At 40.6% G+C, this 16,929-nt stretch overlaps 1 protein-coding gene across 1 annotated transcript in view; it reads left to right on the top strand.

The window, feature by feature from the left end:
• SPAG16 (sperm associated antigen 16) overlaps positions 1–16,929 on the top strand; it is an 868,104-nt gene that overhangs the window by 513,084 nt on the left and 338,091 nt on the right. The window contains exon 12 of the mRNA XM_032800034.2: positions 8,552–8,737. Within this exon, the coding sequence (XP_032655925.1) occupies positions 8,552–8,737 (186 nt within the window). The remainder of the gene's footprint in view (positions 1–8,551; positions 8,738–16,929) is intronic.

Here is a 16,929-nt window from a genome sequence, read left to right as displayed (position 1 = left end):
CACCTGTCCGCACCATGCGGGATCGGAGTGGCCGCGGCTCGCCATGGCCGAGTCGATCCATAATCCGGGGTTGGTGGAGTTCTGAAATCGATATAGAGCGCGCTCAGGGATCGATATTCTCCGCTATATTAGACTCATAAACTCGTAGGCAGAAAGGAATATGACACTAGTCTGAACCTCCGCACAAAAGCAGGCCACAGAACCTACCCATCCACTTTATAACAACCCCAACACATGAGCTGAGTATGAAGTCCTCAAAAAGTGTGGTTTGAAGACCCAACTGCAGGAGAACCACGGGCAGCAAGCGACCCATGCCACCACGCGCACGAAAGACCTCCAGGGCCCCGCCAGACAGCCCTGGAAAAATCCTCCCGCCAACTATGGTGAGTAAATCGATTTTAGATATTCGACTTCAGCTACGTTATTCACGTAGCTGAAATTGCGTATCTAAAATCGATTTTACCCCGTAGTGTAGACCAGCCCCTGGTCTCTGTCTTTTGTAATGAGGTCTGATAGAAGGAAGAAATCAGCTGTGCTGTATGCACCCTGCTGTTGTTTGTTTTTCTTCTCTACCTTTCCCCTGGGGCTTTCTATACAGTTTCAGTGAAGGATTTTAATGCAACTAAAATAGGTTTTTTTGGTATTAACCTAAGGGGTAAAGCTATTAAATGTTTTCCTCCTACTCAGAGGTAGCCTGCTCTGTCACAGGGAGTAGTATAGCAATTCTGTAAATCCAGATTTAGAATAATTGCATACTTGTAAAGTAATAATAATTAACAGAAATGTTATTTTTGCACTTTAGGATTGATTTTATTGCATTTTTATTTGTGCTATTATTTCTCAAGTATGATAATAAAAATAGCTTAAAATTTCTTAGACTATATTTCAAAATAGTTTAAATTGGTGGTTGTCTTTATTTTACAAAATGAACTTAACTGAAATTTACCTCACTCTGTTCCTGAAAACTCCATGCCTCCAGCTGGCATTCTACTGTTAAACTCTAGTCAGGTGTTGCCCACTCCACCCATTGCCATTGTCCTTCTTAGAGTTAGGAAACAAAACTTTAAGGAAGAGTCACCCAAGCTCTTCCCCTGACCCTGTCTGTCCTTGTTTGGAGACCCCATAATTATCACCCCAACCTACAAATCTCTGCTCATCTACTATATATTAGACTGTAAGTTTCTCAGGATAGGAACCTTGTCTTGTGTCTGCAGAGCACTGTGCATGCCCATGGCACATGCAAGTAGCATAGATGTCATTAAGTTTATGTATGTCATAAAATCTGAACCTGTATATCTTAGAATGGGCACACCTCTTCATTAATATGGGGACAATCTGTGCTTTAGGAGTTAGCTACTTCCTGCATTTTACTAGCATCTCCTCAGGAGTGAGAGCATCAACCAAGTTGCTTTTATTCACCTTCCAACATCTTAGGAATACTACTATCTTAGTATGATGAAAAAGAAACTGAGCAAATGGCCATGCAAGCAAAATAGTCCTATTCTCTCACAAAAGGGCCTTCAATGTTATGTGGAATAAGGAGTGGTGATAGGAATGAAGCTTGCAGAACCCTACACAAGAATGTTTGGGTCAGAAACTCAATTTCTCAATGTCACTGTGAGGGATCCCTCCCCTCAGCCCTTGCTTCATGAACAAGACCTCATGGCCAATAGTATGAAAGGCTGTTCAGAGATCTACTCATACTGACCGTTTTCCATCCAACAAGGAGACTGCTATGCATGGAGGCTGAAAGGGATCAGGGAAACCTGTGTAACTCAGATGACGTAATTCACTTCTCCCAAACTCTTTCAAAAACTTCACCTAAAAAGACAATTTAAGAGACAAGCCAACAACTGGGAAGATCACCAGCATCAAGAGGTGGATTCATAAGCAGAGGCCTAAAGGCAGCTGTTTTGAGAGAAACTGTGTGTATTCCCCACGTGTGAAGATGTCAGCCCTGCATAAGTTGGGACAGGGCATTGGTTGCAGACCACCTGCCTGGCTGTGGGCCTATCAGCTGGCATAGGGGGGGCGCTGGATTAAGCTAAATAGATACATTTAAACTGCATTAATGTTAAAAATGTAAAAACATACTGAAATTTTCTGCACTGCAGCTGCACTATCCACCAAAAGGAACATCACTAAGCCCCCCACCTCTGCCCCGGGGACTAAACAAGAAAATGAAATATTTATATATAAAAAGAGAATGGACTAGATTGTATAATTCTTATATCTATTTAAAACAGCTAAAGGTGGTGGTGAGAAAAATGCATTAAAAAAGAAGACAGTTAATGTTAAATAAAATGTTGCAGATGCAGTGTCCTAATTTCTCTTGGTCTAGGACTTTGCTTCTGTAGCACTAATGGAAAAGTATAATGTTTAGATGGTTCCTCAGTGAGCTGAAGTAAACGGACCTACCTCAATTTACGCCATCTGGGGATCTGACCTGTTATGTTATGTTAGAAATAACAGATGAAACAGATTAAAGCCTATACTTTTTATTATGTTGATTTTTTTCCATTTTACCTACATTTATTTAACATTAGATTTTTTTTGAGGTAACATATTAGAAGTTGCCTTCTTGATATAAGGATGGTAAATTACTGATCCCTGGGTTTACTTATAATTTGGTTTGGTTAAAGGAAGAATATTTCTTATCTGTAATAAATCATGCCTCTCTAATTCTTTGTTTGAAATTTAGAGATAAGAACATTATGCAGATTAGTCTAGATTAGAGAATACTGTGGGAAACTTCACAAAGAGCTAACAAAGCTAAATTAATTGCCACTATAGTGGCCGATGAAATTCACGATTGACAAAATTATCAGTGAATGTATACTTCTGGGAAAACTGGAGTTAAAGCTAAAGTAGCATCCCTAGATTTTACACCATTATTCTTACAGCTAATTAAAAATTCTGTAGCATCTCTATTTAGAATTAGAAATGGATATTTTTTACTAAACTGAATATGAAAACCAATTATAGAATCAATACAGTGACCCATATGATTTTTTAAAAACTTTGATTTTAAATTTCATTCATTTAATGTTATCCCATATTGAGTTTTCACTATGCCTCGGATTTTTATATGGACAATGTTTAACTGCATCATACAAGATGCAGGTTGGCAGCTGAAGGTTTTGACAGCTGGATTGGGACTTTTAATAGTTGGGAGAGTCATGATACACAGTTTGAGACCTTGAGATAATCTTATTAAATTGTTGTTTCTGCTCAGAAATCATCAGCAGTGAAATGCTGCCATTTATGTTGCCTTGTTTACAGTTGAGAGTTAAGACCTCTTGGAGATGAATAGGCAGTTCTTTTTCTGAACCATTGTTGTAGGTTGACTTCAGACTCAGGAAGGTAACACTGCATCAGGTAGCTTTGAAAATGTGAACCAAATAAGTGTTTTGCAACAACGAATGCCAGAAATCACAGACACAGACACAGACACAGACACACACACTAATATCAAGGATAAATTCCTGGCTGCAGAATCACAAAATGCCTGTGGCCCTAATCGTAGGTGTGTAAGAATCAGTCAGTGAGTATTAGTAGTGCTGTTTTCTAGGAAATATGATGGAGCTGAAGGGATAATGGATTTGTAATGTAGAGAGTCTGTTTTGTCTATGGTGTGCATCTACAGAACTTTTTGGGATGCAGGAATGGGAGAAGTAGATGTTGGGGTTGAACCAGACTTGGGAATTGGTGGGAAGAATAGAATGGTGGGGGAAAGGAATCAAGGGTGGAGACCAGCAGTCAAAGGTAAGTACATGCAGCTGGTAATGGTATGGCAATCAATTCATAGGGTCTCGTGGGCAATATTTAGCTCATTCCAAGAGGCAATAGTTGGGTCCCTGCTATGTGGAGTGGGAGTTATGGTCTTTGATTACAAATCTGAAAGTATTTGTATCTTGTATCTTTTAATTTAGAGCAGAATGGGGGGGAGGAAGGTTCATGAAGATTTAGCAAGAGTGAATGCTCTATTTCTATCAGCAGAAGCTGAAACTGATAGTTCCAAAACTCTCTGTGCTCTAATAATTAAAAAAAAAACAAAAAAAAAACAGTAGTTTTAGGAAGTAAATGTAGCCTTTGAAACAATGCAGGGAATTACAGCTTTAATGGAATCTGTACTGGAGATGAAATGTGAAGCACTGCTCTTAATAAAGTGTATTTTATTCCTAATAAACCTTTAGTCCTTCTAAAAATTCTGAACGAGGGGCTGCGGGGAACCCTCTTAGATCAATGTAGGACTGTTATAGCTGAGAGTCATTCTGTTTCAGAGATTGGGGGGCGGGGAAAAGGCCTAATTTGTAATAGTTGGCATGCAGAATTGAGCACACACATTTCCATGTGTCTGAGCTGAAAGCAAAAATTGGGATTGTGTCCTGTAGCTATACTGTGATCCCTTATGTCTATGCATGAATGATAGTTTATTAATATAGTTTACAGAAAATTAATAAAAACACCTGGAAACAGAATTAGACAATAAGGCCACCAGCATCTGCCTCCCTATTTTGCAGTTGTGGGAAATTAGCCAGGTGGAACACACCTACCTTCCCCTGAGTCAGTGCTTCAGGTGGATATGAAAAACTCCAAGGTCTCTGACCAAATGCCCAGGTGAAGATTCCTTCTCATTCCCAAATCTGAGGATCAGTAAATCCCTGTGCATATGGGGTTTTACACAAAGTTCACTGGCTTCAATGAGAGACTTTCCATTGACTTCAGAGTGCTTTGGGTCAGGCCCATAAGAACGAATCCTATATTAAGTATCTATCTTAATGTATAACCTAAAGTACTTTTGTATGTCCACGTACATTTCTTCTTCAGGCTTAGTAAGGTTCTGCTAGTAATCCATGAAATGTCAATATTGATTGTTTACCCCATGAAAGGGGTAGAGGGAGAGAGAGCCCTCCATCTAATTAACCAAAACTCTTTCTCTCTTGTGAATAAATCTTACACTTGTAGAGTCCCTAATGGGAATTACTGCTGATAATTGGGGCAGTGTTCGCTTAGCGTTAATGTGGCATTTATAATATATTTTTGCATTGAATAGTTACTATATATTCCAGTAAAAATAGAAATAACACATCATAGATCTGTATGCCTGTGTATATATTATGGATAGATAAACATTTGCTATAGGTATAATATAATGTCAACTTAAGATATTAAAATCAGGCAAGTATAACAATAAATATTGTATCAAACAGATGTAGAGTGGTCACACGTTTAAAAACTTGTCACTATCTCTAGAGAACAAAACATTATCTCAGTATCTACAAATGTAATGAATGCTGCAGTTTGGTAAGACAAATTTGGAAAAATGTTAAGCCTGACAACCTCATGTATAATATGTTTGTAATCAGGACATTTTGATTTAGGAGCCTAACTTTAGGTTTTTTAAATTTGGCATGTGTATTTTCATGATCACTTATTTAAGTGCTGTGCAAGTATGCCGGTGTCATGACTTCAAAATGTATTTTCAGTAATGAAATGCTGTTGGGTCTGACAACAGACATTCCCAACAACACTGCACAGCATGTGTGTCAACTGTGGGCTTTGTGTATGCTGCCAGGTGTTTTGAGAATGGCATAGATATGGGGCAAATTCTCAGTTGGTGTAACCCCATTGACTTTAATGAAGCTACACTTGATTTACACCAGGTGAGGATCTGACCCTTAATGTTGCAGGAGCTATGGTATTGGGTACCTTTATTTTAACATTCCTTGCACTTACTCACCACTACCAGAAGCTATCCTTCATGGGACTCTTCCTTTCACATGCAGTGTTTTTGACTGATCCACACTCTGCCCTCCCACTTGTTATGAAAGAAAAACTAGACCCTATTTGCACTACCACAGAATGCCAATGGGGATTCATTTAGACTATTTTCCTATGTATTCATGTTTTCTGGGCAGCTTACATCAGATGTCAAACTTACATCTCCAAGAGAGACAGAATTTGGGCCAATGAACTTGTGTTTCATGGAGCTTTTATGGGACTGTGTATTTCAAAGTTTGTAAGTAAATAAAGCCTCATTATGAAACACAATGACCATAAACGTGGCAGTCGTTCTGAATCAGTCATATTTTCCATCAGATCCATTTTATGGCTGTTTCCAGTTTTGTTTTAAAATTATTTTTGAATAAAAAAACTTCAATGTTCTTAGCCCAAGAATATTTTTTTTAGTAAATTTCCCTCCCATCACCCAAAATGTGGTCTATATAAATGAATAAAAGGAATAATAGCTCATCACTGTGTTACTTTTGTATGTCCCTTGAACTCAGAATTAGCTTGAATTATTAAAAGGGCAAATGATTCATTAATAATAACACATTTGCTCATAGCAATTTGGCAAAATTAGGGTCTCATCCTGCAACCCTTACTCATACTAGATGCTTTTATGCTTGGAAATATTTGCATTTGCATAGCAGCATTGGGCCCCATGGTTTTAAAACTGCAGGGAGATGTAACTTTGAAAAGTTTCTTCTTGACATGAGGTGTAATTGGTTTTACAATGATTTTTGACTGAAATAGCAGGTCGAAACCACTTGTTAAAAAATGGCCTAAAACTATACTTAGGGTACATTTGCACAGCAAAGAGAGACCTCATCAACTGATTTGGGCTTAAAGAGTTTACGCTATAGAGATAAAAATAACAGTATAAACATTTTGGCTTAGGCTGGAACCCAGGCTCTGAAATCTAGTGAGGGGTAAAGTCCCAGAACCTTACCACCAGCCTGAGCCTGAACATCTACACTGTTATTTTTAGCCCTGTAGCATGAACCTGAGTCACTTGACCTTGGCTCTGAAACTCGCTGCCGTGTTTGGTTTTGGATTTGGTTTGGTTTGCAGTGCAGCCATACCCTTTGACAATATTTCATAATGCCAAAGTGAGCCTTTAAGATCTATCCAATAAATGGGACACATTTTTCAAGCTGTCTCAGTACGCATGTTTACACAACAATCTGTCAGACATCTATTGGAAAAGAAAGAGGGGGAGGAAGTAATAGATATAAGAAAGGCCATTCTGTTACAAAGCACAGAAGACTGAATATCTTAGTTTGTCATCAATCTGAATATACTCTTAGGAGTGATGTCCTGCTGTGATCCTTGAGATCAGTACTGCAGCTGTTCACTGTCCTCACATTTTCATGCCAGAGAGGCTGATGGAAGGATGTTCTCAGCAGAGAGTCATCAACTCTGGACAATACATCCTCCACCAGTCTAACAAACCCAGTGTTTGCTGGATCTTTAATGCAAGATCCACCCACACAGTAGTTTAGTTTCCTGAGAGCCCTAAGACTTTGGTCTAATTCAGGGGTAGGCAACCTATGGCAAGTGTGCCAAAGGCAGCACGTGAGCTAATTTTCAGTGGCACACTCACTACCGGGTCCTGACCACCAGTCCAGGGGGATCTGCATTTTAATTTAATTTTAAATGAAGCTTCTTAAACATTTTAAAAACCTTATTTACTTTACATACAACATTAGTTTAGTTATATATTATAGACTTATAGAAAGAGACCTTCTAAAAAACGTTAAAATGTATTACTGGCGCACGAAACCTTAAATTAGAGTGAATAAATGAAGATTCAGCCCACCACTTCTGAAAAGTCGCCGACCCCTGGTCTAATTCCAGTTGTTGGGGTTAGTGTGTGTGGTGGGGGGGGGGGTGATTGGAGGGTGCTACGTGATACACAGGAGGTCATTTTAGATAATCTGATGGTCCCTTCTGACCTTAAACTCTGTCTCTGTGTTTTCACAGCTCTTTTCTCAGTGGGGGAGAGCTCAGGTGTAGGAGTTTAGACATTTGACTTAAAGTCATTTGTAGCATTAGATTTTGTATGTGATCCCACGGCATCTTTTCTTTGATGCATTTATAAATAAAATAGAAGGCCAGATCCTTGGCTGGTGTAAATTAGGGAAGTTCTGTTATCTTCAGTAGACCTGTGCCTATTTACATCTGACAAAAAATCGGAGTGGAGTTCTATTTTCACACATTTATACAATATATAGTGAAGCTGCTGTATGTTAACTACCGTAATGAGACTTTACTGAGAGAGACGAGACAGAATTATAATGTTTAAATAATAATTTTTGGTTAAAAACTAGTATGGATTTTGAAAAAAAATTATTCTTCCCTTAACCTCTTTTACCCTTTTATGAAAGCAATTGTTTGAGCTTAAGTTACTTTATTGCTGATCACCTTAAAAATAAATTAGAAAAAGTGAGTTATTTGTGAAATCCATGTTTACTTTCCACTGAAATAAAGTTATTTTAAGTATTTTTTTTCTTTTTGCTCAATATGACTTCATTAATACACACTAAAATGCCACTTGCATCTGCATCTGTAGCAGAAAGCAGTGTAAAGACAGGACTTTGAGATTTTTTTGCACATTTTTCTATACTTTATTCAAAATGTAACTCTAGGTTCCCATGCTGTACTTCTATAGAAGAAAAAAAGATGGTTTGCAGAAGGCCTCAAAATAATCTTCCCATCCGTCTTTGCTAATGACCCCTCTCTCTCCTTTTTTTCCTGGTAACAGTGGCACCAAACTGGTCACTTCAAGTGGAGACACAACAGTACGGATATGGGACTTCACAAAGGGTGAATGTATTCTGACTTTAGAGGGGCACAGCCGTGCAGTCTGGGATTGCTCATGGCACTCCTGTGGAGATTTTGTGGCTTCTGCTTCCATGGACAACACCAGCAAAATATGGGATATTAACAGGTATGTACTTATTGAAAATCGTTGCATAACTGATTGATAACTATAATTAACAGTAAAATGTGGTATGTTTTAGGTCACTTGTAGAGCTATATATTTAGGCCCCATTCCAGTAAAGCACGTGGTTGGCTTTCAGCATGAGTAGTCCCACTGATGTCAATATTAGATTAAGAATGTATGTGCTTTGCTAGATCAGGGCTTTAGTCAGATGAGCGGTGGGAAGCAGGTAATTTAGAGTATTTCAGAACAAGATTGTTTTATTCTGCATCTGAATTTCCTTGGTGATCAATGCTTTGTGAGCCACAGGGCCGGCTCCAGGCACCAGCTTACCAAGCAGGTGCTTGGGGCGGCAACTCTGGAGCGGCGCGGCACTTTAAGGTATTCGGCGGCAATTCAGTGGAGGGTCCCTCACTCCCACTCAGAGCAAAGGACCTCCCACTGAATTGCTGCAGATCGCGATCACGGCCTTTTTTTTTTTTTTGGCTGCTTGGGGCGACAAAACCCCTAGAGCCGGCACTGGCGAGCCAGAAACTTAAATGTGTGTTTTGTAGGCTTTGTTTTGGCACATGACTACACTACACTTTTTAAACGTAGACGAGACCAGTAAAACAATATTTCACTTATTGTAAGTGTGATTCCTGACTGATTAAAGGACACATGCCCTATATCCAGACCTGCCAAACCCATGAAAAAAATGCAGAAATTTGGCTTGGTTTTGGCTTAATTGGCTTGTGAGTTGCTTGTTGACTAGTTTTTGGCTTGTAGCTTGTTGTTTGTTTGGCTTGCAGCTTGTTGCTTCTTTTTTCGAATCGGCTCCCGGCCAGCAGGCGTAAGGGGAGGCAAGCAGGGTTAAGCGGGGGAGAGAGTCAGGGTGCACAGCAGGCCCACCACAATCCCAGACTGCAACCTGGGGGATCTATTTACACACAGTGGGGGAAGGTTCTTTGGGACTGACTTGTTTTGAAATAGGATTAGCTTGGTTTTTGGTTTATTGTGGAAGTCAGGGGTACTTATTTACTGTGTGAAAGTTGACAACTGTGCCTATATCCTTAATTTCCTTCTTTGGTCAAATTAGAGCCCCCCTTATAGAAATACTTGTGTGTTTTTGCCTACAGCTCAGCAAACAATTCTTCCACTTTAATGAGATGGCATTATAGATTTATTAATTTGCATATATGACTCTTTGTCCCAATCTAATCTCCCTCACCTTGCAGTTCCGGCTTCTATCCCTTTTGCATTTGAACCAGGCCATTTTCTCTTCCATGCTTTCTGGCCCCAGCTGGGGGTCATTGAAAGCACAGGAGAGACAGTCTTCTGCTTTCATTTTCAGTCCCTAAACCAGGCCTGGACTACAGCAGTCCAGAGGTGCAATTGCAGGGAAAATCCTAGTCAGTCTTGGGCTGGAGCATGCTCAGTGCTGATGAAGTCTTCAGAGTTTTGTACCTTACCCACAAAAGTCTAGCAACTCTCTGCAAAGCATCCGTGAAGCGCAGTTTTTCAAAGCCTTAAAATTTGTCCAACTTTGGGCAGATTTTCACAAGGTCGGCAAAAAGCACATCCTTGGCACAAAGGCACCTCTCCTGTAAAATTTCAAGTCTCTTCTTCAAAGTGCGGGGACACTAGATCACTTCAAAGAAAGTTTGCCAGAATTTTTTTATCATGAACAAAACACTGTATTTTTCGCTAGCATTGTCCTTGGGAATGAATGAACCATTATGACTGAAATAAATAAATAAATTTGCAGCACACATTCAGCTTGTGAAACTTAAGCCCAAACAATGAAAGTTTAGCAAAGTTATAGGCAACCAAAACTAGGGTTTTTATAATTGGAAGTGTCGGGCAACCTTAATAAGAGGCCGTTCTACCAGCCTAACTATAGCAACCGTCTCTCTAAAAAGTAGTAATGGTCGGCATTAATTTGAAACTTCTCATGTCTTCATCTATTGATCGCTTGTGTAGTTGCCTCTCTTCTTAACTTCTTGTAACTTGATTATTTTTCAGCATAATTTAAAACATAGTCGTGACCTCTAATGAATAGTGCTGAGAATAGCTTTAATTGTATGTCTGAATGGTTTTAAATTTGCTTAGGGGTGGTTACGTTTTAGACATCTTAAAATATCTCCACCAAGGAAGCTTTTGTTGTCGGAGAAATTAATGCAAAGCTTCACCACCAACCTAGCCTCCCACTCCTACTAATTTACAGCTGGCCTTTCTACCTTCTCTGTACAGTCTGATGTACATTTTGCATTCGGCAGTGGGTGAGGCTCAGCTGCTCCTACAACCACAAGTAAGCAGCACAGGGACAATGTGAAAGATATAATGGTTAAAATCTTAAGTAATGAAAGTGTAAATTCTTAGCTAGAGTTGGAAGTGGTACAAGAATGTTGTACAATATACACAGTCAGACTTAGGGGACTCAATGGTTATTAAATTAGGATGCTTACCTAGAAACTTCACTGGTTGATTTTTCTGTGTTGTAACAGTAGCCTGCATTCTTACTCATTTACTTTAATTTGATCGTATTGAGTCCAAAAGGCAATAATAGAATGGCCCAGCTACTCCACTGAAGTTAGATTTCTTTGTACAATGTACTGTAGAAAAGATTTTCTATATATACAGTATGTACAGACTGGCTATAGAAGACCTTTGGAAACACTGATCCCCACAAATAGACAAGTATTTATCATTCCCTACTGAAGATTTAAAAAGAGAATATTTTGCTTGTCTCATTAAATACTTCAAGTTGGGTATAAAAAAAATGGGAAGGCACTGAAAATGTGTTTGAAAATGTTGACTTTAAAATTTTGCACACTGGTCCATGCCACATGAGTCAAGATTCTCTGTGCATAATTTATCCATGATACTCCCACTCCTTGAACACTGCATGGAGTTCTGGTCATCCCATTTTAAAACAGACATATTAGAATTTGAAAGAGTATAGAGAAAGGCAACAAAAATGATTAGGGGTACGGAATAGGTTCTATATGAAGAGTGATTAAAAAGACAACATTGTTCATCTATGATGTCACAGAAGACATGTTAATAATAATTTCATTATGAATGTATTGGTATTGCAGAAGCACTCAGAGGCCCGTCAGCACTTGGACCCCTCTCTGCTAGGCAGAGCGCACAGATGTAATGAAAACACCCTCCCTTCCAAAAAGAATTTACAGATTACATGAAGTGCTTTTTAAAACTTACATTGCTTCATCTGTGGCTGCAGGTGCAAACAAGCTACTCCCTATGTAAACGTAATGGGCCCTTTGTAACTGTCTTACAGGCAGCTGGAGATTCACCTTGTATAGAGGCTGCTGTTGGGGATAAACCAAACCCCTAGCTACAGTCAGGGGAAGGTAAAGGTGATGCCACTTGCCAAGCTTCACCTTTTGCCCCTACAACTCTGGCTGAGGTCAGTGTACTCCCCATTCAAGTACTATATGAAAAAGAAGGTCACAGTCCTACTTCAAGTGCTGAGGGAGCTGAGCTGGAGGCGAGACTCCAGATGGTACGAAAGGGAGGGGTGCATTCTCTACCCCCTCTCTGACAGTGACACTCAGCACATACTATCAGGAACAGCATAGGGTGCCCGTAACACTGGCTTGCATGGCATTCTTATCTGTTCCATGGAACTCCACAGTGTGGATCTTGACAGACAATGCATCTGCAATGCATTGCATAAACAAGTGTCCCTCTGCCAGGAAGCCATCAAGCTATTGACATGGTGCCATCACCACAGGATAATCCCATTGAACAGTTCTGGCCGAAATTTCCCTCCCAAAATAGAGCCTGAAGCAGACACTTGCCCTGAAAAATTTCATCCTAACAGCAGAAAGATACCATCCCTTCCTGTAGCAACAGAGGCACAGCTGTTTGGTTGCTCGGGTTCTTTCCTCTTACATTATCATACATTTCAATGCTTTGTATTTGAAATAGAACAGATTTATCTGAACACAGGTTCCAAATGAATACAGCCATAGAGTAAAAACGGATCCAGTAGCCCCTCTCCTGTCTCCAGTCTTTGCTGGTATAGTCAGCAGGGGCGGCTCCAGGCACCAGCGCAGCAAACGCGTGCCTGGGGCGGCAAACTGTGGGCAGCACCCTGCTGGTCCCTGCAAGGGCAGCAGTCAGGCAGCTTTCGGCGGCATACCTGTGAGAGGTTTGCTGGTCCCTCAGATTCGGTGGCAATTTGGTGGTGGGGACACCGAAGCCAGGGGACTGGCAGATCTCCCACAGGCAAACCACTAAAGGCAGCCTTCCTGCCGTGCTTGGGGTGGCAAAAAAGCTAGAGCCACCTCTGATAGAGATGAAACCAACAAATGGAGGGAGTCCCATGGTGCTGATAGCTTAGTGAGGACCCTCTGACACCTGTCAGATTTTACCCTGTAAGTGGGTTTGGATGTATTAGAAAAACTTCAGTTGTGAGCCATCAAATGGCTCAAAATAAAACCTTTTCTGATGTGCTCTTCCTAGTGAAAATTGCCCAAGTACTGAGCCAGGTGGTGCTGAGTTCAGTAGACATCAAAGAGAAGTCTGCTGTCTGTTCCTGACTGCTGCTTCCCATTACCAGAGCCTCCAACTCCATTAATCTGACAGTGTGGCCACTTTCCATTTTCTCTTTATTTTAAAAAAATCTATATTGCATGCTGCTTACAGCTCCCAATTCAACCTTCCTAAAAGAAAGTACAGCTTGTGTTACTCCCAGCAGCCAGCCACTTTCGCTTCCCCACAGCTGAGCTGCTGCTTCTTCAGCTGCTTCTTGTCAGCAGATTGATGTAAAGATTTCATTTTATTATTGGACAGGCTGAATCCAGAGCACAGGACGCTCTACATGTACCCTTTTACAGAATGTGAAAAGTAGGCCAGCCGCCACTGAGGAAAAGGGGATCTGATGACAGAAAGGCATGATGAGATATAATATAGGAGATCCAACTTACGACTTCAGTCCTGCAAGACAGTCAGCTGAAGTTGACCCTAATTCCACATTGACTGCTCACAGGTGAAGGGTCATTCTCTTCGTAGTGGTATTATGTAAACCCATGATACTCCCACTCCTTGAACACTGCACGCAGTTCTGGTCATCCCATTTCAAAACAGACATATTACAATTTGAAAGAGTATAGAGAAAGGCAACAAAAATGATTAGGGGTACGGAATAGCTTCTATATGAAGAGTGATTATCTTGGAGGAGATACAACTGAGGGGGTCTACGATAAACATCTATAAAATCATGAATGATGTGAAGAAAGTGAAATAAGGAAGTGTTATTTTCACCCCTTCACGTAACCTAAGAATCAGGAGTCACTCAATGAAATGAATAGGCAGTAGGTTTAAAACAAAGGAAGTACTTCTTCACAAAACACACAGTCAACCTCTGGAACTCATTGCTAGGGGATGTTGTGACGGCCAAAAGTATAAGTGGGTTCAGAAATAATTAGATGTGTTCATGGATGATAGGTGCATCAAGGGCTATTAGCCAAGGTGGTCAGAGATGCAACCCCCTAAGACTCTGTCTTTCAAAACCTGGGACAGGATAATAGGGGATGGATCATTTCGATAATTGCCTTCTTGTGTTCATTGCCTCCAAAGCATCTGGCACTGGCTGCTGTCAGAAGACAGGGTACTAGGCTAGATGGACCATTGATCTGACCTAGTATAGCCATTTTTATGTTCTTACAGAAGGTGTTGTAAGCTAGGGGCATAAAGGAAGGGAAAAGATAAGTTAGATATTAAACCATATTAACTTTTAAAAAATACAGTGGTCCCAGTAATTAAAAGCGTCCGTTTTTGCTAAATTGATATGTATTTTCCTCTTTTCTTCATTATGAACCATTTTCCATAGCAAAAGATATGTCTAAAAAGAGAATATATTACAATGCCTTTTTTGTAGAAATGTAATAGCTGTACTGCACTGCATGTATATGTAATAGTCAGCCTATTCACTCAGAGGGAATTCAGCTGTCTGAGCCACAAGGCCATCCTTTCTCTACCTGCAGTCCCTTGTTTCATTCAACACCTTTCAACTTCTGCAACAAACAAGTCTGAAGTCCTTCAGATAAAAGCCTCATTCACTGCACCGCCCTGATTTATTCTCAAAGGACTGTCTACTCTGTGCACTGAATGGCACAGGGGAACTACGGGGGGCAATGTGCTCATATAGTTAAAACTATCATTCAGAAGGACAAGGATGGGTTTTTGGTTTCTTTGTTTTGTTTCTGGAGTGCTTGACTTTACAACTTTGGCATTCTTTTGACTTAGGTTTTTAAAATGTAATTTCCTATGTTTATTTTTTTTTTTAATTTAGGCAAATGCTGCTCTATCAGCTCTACTTCTCAATTTAAAGGGCAAATGTTTTTAAACATTTGTAAAACAATGCATTTCCCCCCCAGGCTTATTCTCAGAAACAGCTGAACTATTTTTACTGAAACATGCCAGAAAAATTCAACATGATGCTAACACTCAGCATAGGATATTTCAGCCTCAATTGTTAAAATTTCGCAAAGTTATTAAAAAAAACAAATGAAAAAGTGTCTCATAATGGACAGTTAGGCAACCCTGACAATAGACATCTCAAAGAGCTCTGCCTATAATATTAGTATTGTGGTTATGCCTACAAGCACCAATCAGGGGTCAGGAGCCCATTACACATGGAATGAAAATCCAAAGGAATTTAGAGTCTAGGAATATGATGAGAAAACAGGTGTATGCAACAAAAAGATCCAATGGGGGAGGGATTATTATGATTACTGTAGTAATCAATGGTAAATCATTCAATTTAATCCACTGCTAAATTATTTCTAGTATTGATAAACTCATATTTTTATAAATGAGTTTTTTTCACTGCTAACATACTTAGATGGGTGTCCTAGATACATTCTAACACTCTGGGAAAACATCACTTTGAAAAATACTACAGGTGAAAAACCGATATCAAGGCTGTTAACCAGAGATGACACATGGGGAGGAGTATGCGGGGTCACATGCTTCCCTCCCCCCATTTCTTGGGGCACCTCTGGTGATGAGGCCCAGTAGCAAGGAGGTCGCAGTCCCCGTAGCAGCAGCATTCTCTGTTTCCCTGCAGTACGGGGAGAGAGGAAGCAGCAGGGTGGCTAGCTGCCAGCTGAGCTCCTTTCCCCACTACATGGGGCTGCTTCACCTTCCCTGCTGCTGGAGGCAGAGGTAACTTGTGGGACTCCAGCAGCCCCATTTGGTGGGGGAGGAGCTCAGCTATCAGCCAGCCGTCCTCCTGCTTCCTCCCTCCCCATGCTGTGTGGACACACTGAGAGTGCCACTGCTAGGGCGAGTGCTGCCTCCTCACTGCTGGGCAGCCACGAGAAATGGTGGGGGGATGTGACCCCCACAGAACCTTTCATTTGTGCCCCAGCCACAGCTACGTGTCCCCACTGCTGCGAACTGTCACCTTTCCAAAGAAGATACATTGTCACCTGGCAGGCTAGTGGCACAGCAAGGCAGAGAACTCAGAGCTCCTGAGACCCAGTCCAGTGCTTGATCTGCTAGGCCACATTTCATAGTAATGAAAGATAATCTTTGTTCCTCTCTAGAAGTAAACTCAAGATTTCATAAAGTAATTCCCTGAACTCCTTCACAATAAATATATAATTTCTGCAAATGCCTAAGGCAATTTCTTTCCTGTGTGGTTAGTTTGGTATCAGGAGTCTTTTTTGCATCTTTTCTATCAGTTCACTCACAAATATTACATCCGTAAGGATTTGAAATGAGATCAGTATTGGGATCTTCATCACTGATGGAAATTAACACAGAATTTGAAACCTAAAGCAGTTCTAAAAATATAATGCATTTATGATAAGACATTAGAACACACACAACTTAGGCCTGGTCTACAGTATGCGTTGAAACTGAATTTAGCAGCGTTAAACCGAATTAACCCTGCACTCGTCCACACAACGAAGCCCTTTATATCGATAAAAAAGGGCTCTTTAAACCGATTTCTGTACTCCTCCCCGACGAGGGGAGTATTGCTATGTCGGATTAGGGTTAGTGCGGCCACAATTCGACGGTATTGGCCTCCGGGCGGTATCCCACAGTGCACCATTGTGACCACTCTGGAAAGCAATCTCAACTCGGATGCACTGGCCAGGTAGACAGGAAAAGCCCCACGAACTTTTGAATTTCATTTCCTGTTTGCCCAGCGTGGAGCTCTGATCAGCACGGGTGGC

Source organism: Chelonoidis abingdonii, chromosome 10 (genome assembly GCF_003597395.2).
Source record: "Chelonoidis abingdonii isolate Lonesome George chromosome 10, CheloAbing_2.0, whole genome shotgun sequence".
NCBI lineage: Eukaryota > Metazoa > Chordata > Testudines > Testudinidae > Chelonoidis > Chelonoidis abingdonii.
Note: the sequence above shows the minus strand (reverse complement) of the source record. Positions and strands in the feature narration are given on the sequence as shown.